At 48.6% G+C, this 7,649-nt stretch overlaps 1 protein-coding gene across 3 annotated transcripts in view; it reads right to left on the bottom strand.

The window, feature by feature from the left end:
- Nucleotides 1-1,480: 1,480 nt before the first annotated feature.
- LOC113216619 (serine/threonine-protein phosphatase 2A regulatory subunit B'' subunit beta-like) overlaps nucleotides 1,481-7,649 on the bottom strand; it is a 40,899-nt gene continuing 34,730 nt past the window's right edge. For 2 of the 3 annotated variants that reach the window (XM_052273478.1, XM_052273476.1), the window contains 7 exons: nucleotides 6,703-6,806; nucleotides 6,288-6,465; nucleotides 5,893-6,136; nucleotides 5,486-5,772; nucleotides 4,980-5,153; nucleotides 4,712-4,794; nucleotides 1,481-3,626 (listed from right to left, as the gene is read on the bottom strand). In XM_052273478.1, the coding sequence (XP_052129438.1) occupies nucleotides 3,413-3,626; nucleotides 4,712-4,794; nucleotides 4,980-5,153; nucleotides 5,486-5,772; nucleotides 5,893-6,136; nucleotides 6,288-6,465; nucleotides 6,703-6,806 (1,284 nt within the window). In that variant the 3' untranslated portion in view covers nucleotides 1,481-3,412. Of the gene's footprint in view, nucleotides 3,627-4,442; nucleotides 4,489-4,711; nucleotides 4,795-4,979; nucleotides 5,154-5,485; nucleotides 5,773-5,892; nucleotides 6,137-6,287; nucleotides 6,466-6,702; nucleotides 6,807-7,649 lie in introns of all 3 variants that reach the window. The other variant, XM_052273477.1, reaches the window with a different exon arrangement.

The raw sequence follows: 7,649 nt of genomic DNA on the forward strand, positions 1-7,649 counted from the left end.
GGAGTGACATCCGGGCTTGCCCACCAGTCAGACGAGTATTGCTAGTGTATCGAATTTACACTATATGTAACTTTCTGCCATAGTAGTATCGGATCCAGGTTGAACCCACATCAGTCGTTCCGCGCTGGCATCACGGTATAGTTCGCTACAGTTTTGATAGTTTGGGTTTCGAGAAAAAAAGATAATTTAATATTAGAATCATTTTCCTAATTTCACAACGATGTAGTTTTTATCTTGAATTTCAATGGTTGTTTGAATGTTGTACGACAAGATATTCTGTGCTGCCAGGGATGAAAGGGTGACGACATCCTTGTTGGTGGTCGCCTGAGGAAGGAGGAAGGTCACCCTCCCCTCTCACTCCTTGCTTCCGGAGCAAGAGAATCCGGGTGGCGAAGCTCGCGCCTTCCCACGACCCTTAAGTGCGTCAGCGAGCAGCCGTATCAGCAGCAGTAGAAGCACCTGCAGCACCTGCAGCACCTGCAGCAACAGCAGACTGCAGTATTTGCTCTTGTAACCCTTGACCAATCGCTGGCAGGTGCAGCGTGAGCGTGGGGCCCTCCGTCGTCCCCTCTCGGGGCACCGGCGCCCGCGGTGACCCGCTCGGGTCCTTGACCCCCCCCCCCCCTTCCTTCCCTTACCCAGGCCCTCTGCAAGTGCAGTGCAATCCTCCTTGCAGCCCGCTGCACAGCGGTGCATGTTTAGTGCCAGGGCCAAAGAGGTGCACCTTTGCCGATGCTGCTTTGCGCTGCCCAGCGTTGAGGTTTCTTCTCCGGGCGCGCCCAGCCCAACTCCGCGGCCCCACCCCGCCCCGCTCCGCCTAGCCGCGGCCCTGCAGCATCCCAGCAGCCCTGCAGCACGCAAGGCAAGCACAGATCTTTTGAACGACCTTCGTTGGGCGCTGCAGCAGCTGGACCAGCGGCCCGCGGTCCACACAATGCACATCACGAGCATCCACCGGCCGGTTACCGCTCCTCGGGGAAAGCAAGGAGCAGTAAGACTGATTCCCCGCCCACCCGCGCGCCCCGCCCGCGCCCTCTTGAAGGTCCAGATCGGTTCAGACCTAACGGCTCTGGAGTGTATGGAGGCCCCGCGCTGCTGCCCCGCGCCGCCAGCCGCCACCACGCCCCTTTTTATGCCGTTTCGCCTTTGTCGAACGCCCACCGCGGATGAGTCGGCTGACCTGGGCGATACACTGTTATGTTGTTGTTGTCGGTTGGGGAAAGAGAGGGGTGTTTTTTGAGGCGGTGTAGTGCCTGTCAAAACGCATCACTGTTTGGCTTCTAGTTTTCGTGACAATAGTTGGCCGTTAACAAAAGTCAATATATGCGACAGTTTAATGTTACTAGAGTTTTTCCAGTGCAAGTAAGTTTACTGGTGCTGAGCCCTTAGCGTCATGACGATGACAGACGATGCGTTGGAAAGACGCATGGTGCGCGGTGCGGGAGCATAGACGGGCCTAAAAAAGTGGAAACGCAAAAAATACTTAAAAAAACATTTTATTGAAAAAAAAATCGAACACACTTGTTTGAAACAGCGAATAGTCTATGTACCATCCACACGTGACTTCCACACGATACAACGTTATTTCTTTGTATTAGCTGTTAATACTTGGATTATATTTAAAATTTTAGTCGCCTATTAAAACGCCTCCTTTCATTACAATGTGTGATAGTCTTTATCCTAATGGGCATTTTAAATGGACATAACATCTAAAAATACATAAAAATTATTTTAAAAATTAACATACAAACATAACACTCTAACATAAATGTATACAGACATTACAATAGAAGAGCAACATATACAACAGGAAGAACAAGGGGTTGCATTGTATGCAAGGTCACAGACCCCATTTCGACTAGATCATTAGTATTATATACACTCGATATGTACTGAAAATATTCAGCAACAAAGTTCATACACTGCACCAGCAGTCAACAAATGGGCTAGTAACAAAAATGATCACCGGCAAAAGTTTACTGGCAACAAGTTGAGCTGATTCAACGTCGGAACGGCGCCGAACGAATAAAAAACAAAACAGTAGCTAATTCGGGACTGTTTCGACGTCCAAATTAAACGCAACAACTTTGGGGAAATATTTACAAGGAGTTTCACAGACCGGCATTAATCCTTGGAGGTAAGCCACCCAGGTGGGGATAAAGCAAATAAAATATATTTTTCATAATATGGCACCGTTTAAGGCTGGGCACATAATTTTCATAAAACTTAAAATATTTTATCCTCCACTGGGGGACAATGGTTGTGTCATGGCACCACATGGCACATCAAGTTCGTTGAGAGGTAATACAATTTTATTGCATTAATATGCATTGACGTACAAGCGTAAAAGCTGAAAGATCGTGCAAAATCGTTTGAAGGGTTGTTTAGGCAGACATTTAAATCAGTTTTGATCAGTAGTGCCTCATGGTGTTAGTAAAGCGGGTACTACTTTCGTATGCTCACAGACACACATAATACATATCACTTAAAAAAATTACACAATTTCTACAAATCTCCTTAAAAATACATACAACGATGTTTTGCATTTCCAAATAATCTTTGGTATTCGCAGAAGTTTTAAACATCTAAGAAGTTTGACAGCTAAAATCACGCAAGTGAAAGGTATAAAAACAGACGCAATCCAACATACATCTGTAAATATTTAATACATATTAGCCAGACAAGGAAAAACTCCTTATTAGCTAATGGACAAAAGCAGAGAGAAACTTTTAATAAAAAACAAAGCTTCATTCCACTTTTAAAAAAATCTACTATCGTCCTCTCTTAGTCAAATTAATTTAGTTTGTGAGTTTGGATCCAAAACCCTAGTGAAGTCTGTCCCTCAACATCAACTCTCAGTCTCTCCTCTTACACAAACAGGAAGGCCGTTACTTTAGCAGGCGTTGTAAAAATACTGATACAAATATGCTACTACACGTCCAGGTCTCAAATAACACAGATCTTATGGAAATCAAAACGTTACAAGTACGCACACGCAGAATAGGCACGAACATTACAATAAATGGTGAGTTAAAATATCAATATCATTTTAATGGTTCTACACTGTTTCTAAAAAAAATCCGTCCCAACTACAGGTTGCATTAAACACAGCAATATGCAGAGACGGGAAACATTATTATCAAACAATAACATTTTATGCTGGCATTACTGAGTACTCTCATTTCCCAACGAGTAGGCCCGAAGTTATTCTTTAGGGTATCTTCCAAATCACAGGAATTTAACTCCTTAGATACAGACGCACACCATTGCACGCATAAACACACGGTCATTCATAACAGCCCCATACATAAAGTGAGACTCAATTCAAAGAGAATTTCTCTACGCGTAAGATGAAGAAACGAAGAGAAGATTTCACTCACGTGGCATCCACATAGCCCCAAGAGTGTCTCTCCTAGATGGAGCCCTCCTCGTCATCCTCGTCGCTGTCTCCCGCATAGTCGTCGCTGTCCTCGGCGGACTCGTCATCCTCGTCGTCGTCGCCGAGGCCACCCATGTGCTCGCCCAGGTCTAAATCGAAGTCCGTCACCTTGAAGCTGGGCCGCGACGGCCACGACAGCTTGTCCAGGTTGGGGGACAGGAGGTCCTCGCGATCTCCGTTCATGATTCTGTGGGCAGAGGGTGCACGTTAGCAGCCGGTCGGGTCACGGGTAGCAATGAGGCCTACATACTAAAACTAGGCAGCAAGGCGGAGACGGGATTTTGTTTTTATTTTAATTCTGAGAGGGGAGGTGTGACAACTGTGCGCTCAGCATATGGGGCAGCAGAGGCACAAGCTGAAAAAACCAATATTAAAAAAAAGTCAACAAAAAAAAGAAAAAACGAAAACAAAAGCGAACTGCGTGTGGGTCGAGCGAGCAGCGGCACACATTCATATTAAAAATAAAAAAAAACACTAAAAATAATACAAACAACGAAAATTATGAAACGAACACAGAAACGAAAGATGCACATCAACGATGCAAGCAGATGTCCTGCAGTGCTCGATCCAGTGTGTATTCTCAGAAAGACACCTGCACGAAGCCAAAATTATGAACAATCGCTCTAAGGTAAGCTTTTCATGGGATGCTAAAGGCGTGGCGAAAGTCTATGACGGGTCCTCTTGAGAATAGACACTGGCCCGCAGCCGTCTGCCAAAGCGTGCGGTATAAAAAACTTGTTATAATTGACAGCAGCTGTGAAAAATTATAGACAAACAAAAGAAAAAAAAGTAATGGCAGGGTGTGCTATAGCGTGGTTGCAACGACATGGAATATCGATACAAAACGGCTACAAGATGCAGCAGCAGTAGGGCAAGCCTCCCCCTCATCCCCTGATGTGTCCTCCAGGTCAACACTGCGCTAGTCTACGTCACCGCTGCGGTGCCACTACTCGCAGCTACGGTGGGAACAAGCTGTCATGCTGCGGGCCACGACTGTACTTACACCTCATTTCAAACCCCTCACACGTCACATCTCATCCTCCAGACGCCTGGAAACCAACAATAAAATCACTGCATCAATATCCTTTTCTCTACCTCTCTTTTCCTCCGGAAGCTATACTTCCCCACCTCCTAGAAGTTTGTCATTGCGCCTATTGGAAGATGGGTAGCACCTGGTGGTCCCAAGCTCCACACTCCCAAGACCACACTCCTTTCGCCCCCGACGTCCTCCCAAACCCCTTGCTACATCCCACAGGACGGCGGAGTACTTACAGGTCCTCCTGCGGATCCTGGCCACCTTCCTCCGCCACCAGCAACTCGTACTCCTCGGCGGCGTACCGGTCCCAATCCGACAGCTGAAAGCAAAATGCAGAAATAAACAGCCTCAGCATAATCAAAGATGTTGTTTTATTTTGGGGAACAATAATAGGCAGCCGCCCCAGCGGGTGGGGCGGGCGGGTAGGCAACACGGGGGCTCGACGCCGGAGCGGGTTGCCTACTCGCCGCTCCGCAGGCTGACATGCCCCGCGCAAATACGCACCTCTCGACCCTCGTTGTCGTGGTCGCGCTGGCTGGCGAACGGGTCGCGCTGCTCGTGGTCCAGGTACTTCTCGAGGTTGAAGAAGGTGTCGAAGAAGATGGACGTCATCTTGCACCGCTTAAGGTCGCTCAGGGATATCTTGCCTTGCACCTCGGGGCGGATCATGTCCAGCATCTGCGAACGGGACGAGAGAGGTAAAGTTAACAACAAAGCGGGTATCAACTCAATCCACTGCACTATACAACGAAACAAAGAGCACCGGATCCCGTTCACTATGAGAAATTCTAGTAAGGGTTATAGGAAACTTTTCCATGATGTGCGTTGTCAAATTGAAACTTAATATTATAAAATTACGAGCACCATGCATCGACTTGGAGCAAGAATGGACTGGCGCAAATTGACAACATGTTTTGTAGATAAATATTAAACAAGTGTTGTTAATTTACGAGGATATTTTTCATAGTGTGACGATCTTTATTTTTCGATCCGAGGCATGTCATGAGTACCTGGCAGAGGCAGTCCTCGAAGGGCAGCGTCTCGATGCCGATGGCGTCCATGCGCTGGAGCTGCTCCTCGTAGAAGTACTCGAGCTCGTACATGGAGAGGAAGCCGTCGCCGTCCAGGTCCATGCACCGGAACCAGTACTCGACGGCGGTCGGGTGCGTCTTGTCCTCCTCCGAGAGCAGGAACCACACGAACTCGGTGTAGCTCATGCGGTCCTCGCGCAGCTTGTGCCGACCGCCGCGGGTCACCGCGCCCGAGAAGATGCGGTCAATCAGTCGTGACGACAAAGCTGAAAAATGCGACATTTGTTTGAAAAAAAATTGAAGATTTGTCAAAAAACACACACTATTCCATAGGCTTCTTGCTTTGTTTTGTTTTGTTTTCAGTGAAACCGTAAAACTCTGCCTACCGTGGTCGCTGTGCCGAGCCAGGTCGTGGCGGTCGATGAAGAGGTCGTGATCCCGGTCGAGCTCCCAGAACTTGCAGTAGATGACGTAGAAGTGCTCGTAGCTGAAGTACTGCGTGATGGCGTTGATGTCATCCTCGTCCTCGAGCAGCTTGAGCACGGTCAGCAGGTTGCTGCGGCGCAGCTCGGCCAGCGAGATGCGTCCGCTCCACGACCGGTTGACGCAGTAGTAGATACGGGCGATGACCTGCACGCAAGCCACACGCAAGAATTACAGAATTTTAAATTGAAGTGTTTTTTTTTTTTCGTAATAAATTTTGGACGTAGGTCATTTTTATTCGAGTCATGCCGGCAGGGCAGCGGACAGTATGAGAAGGAGGTTCGGTAGTAATACCAACCGTGTGCACATATCTGGAGTGGAACTCGGTGGCCTCCTTGAGGAAGGTGAGGCCGGGGTGCGTCTCCACGACGTCCTGGACCAGCGGGATGAAGTCCTCGGGCAGCAGGTAGTCGCGCTGGCCGCGCGTCAGCACGCTCAGGAAGCGGGACGCCGGGTTGTGGCACGACGAGCACAGACTGCGACACAGAGAAGAGCCAGTCAGTGACGAGTTAGATATGAACATTTCAGACGACCGTTAAAAGAGGATTTTAAATAACGAACGGAAATGTTAAAAAAACAAAAATCAGTGAATGTTATTATTCACAAACAATCTTGCAAATTTGAAAGTTTTCTGTTTTTTTACCACATTTAGTCCCAAGAAAAGGGCAAGGACATCACGAGAAGAGCAAACGCCCCCACGTAATCGTACTCACTTTCTCCAGTAGTCCAGGAAGCTGTTGACGTCCACGTAGCCGGCCTTGTCACCCCCGCAGGCGATGAAGAGCGGCGCCTTCCAGTACAGCGGACAGTCGCAGGCCTGAAACGCAAACAGAGCGGCGGTGAGCACAAGGAGGCGCAATAAGGACTCGTGTCTCGGCGGCTGCGCCGTGGAGGTAGGCCACCCATCCTGCTCGAGCGACCCGCCCGCCCCACCCGCCCAGCCTTTTAATGCCGCCACAATGCAGCGCGCTTGCCCCACCCCACCTCACCCCACACCGCCCCGCCCCGCCCCAGGGTCCCCGCCGCACCACATGGTCTAATTCGGGACAAGCCACTAGAAGGACAAGGACGTCGAGCCCTTCACACACAAAGGGGAAAAGGGGGAAGGGGGCATAGGATAGGGGCTTTGACAGTCGATGCTCGGGACGACAGCGAATTAATAAAGACTGGAAATGGGGGCAGTGCTTTTGATTAACTGAATGGGTGTCCTGCTGTTAAAATTGCTAATATACTCCGCAAACCATTGAATACAGTAAATTAACCGTTTTCACTGCAGAAATAATTGTAACTACATCAGTAGCTGTGAGACATCAGTCTTAGTTTTTACTGTAAACTTAGTATACACACTTAGATTTGAGAAGTATAATATACAACTGTGTGTGAAAGTGACGGAGGGGCCTCGTAAATTAAACATTTTCGGCTGGATCCAAAACCTTGGACCAAAACACGCCTTGCGCTCAGCCAAGTCAAGATACATTTTGTAGGAGACTCTGATCAACTGCAGTAAATTTTTGCCTCATGAGCGAGGCAAAGTTGTGTCCTACTGCTGCAGCAGTGGCAACAACATGTCCTAGTGCTAGTGGCGCGTAGGCAGACTGCGCGGTCGCTGCTTGAGGCAGCTGTTGAACCGCAGGTGGCAGGCGGCGGCAGGCGCGGATTA

This window comes from Frankliniella occidentalis, unplaced genomic scaffold (genome assembly GCF_000697945.3).
Source record: "Frankliniella occidentalis isolate FOCC.00 unplaced genomic scaffold, Focc_3.1 Scaffold275, whole genome shotgun sequence".
Classification (NCBI taxonomy): Eukaryota; Metazoa; Arthropoda; class Insecta; order Thysanoptera; family Thripidae; genus Frankliniella; species Frankliniella occidentalis.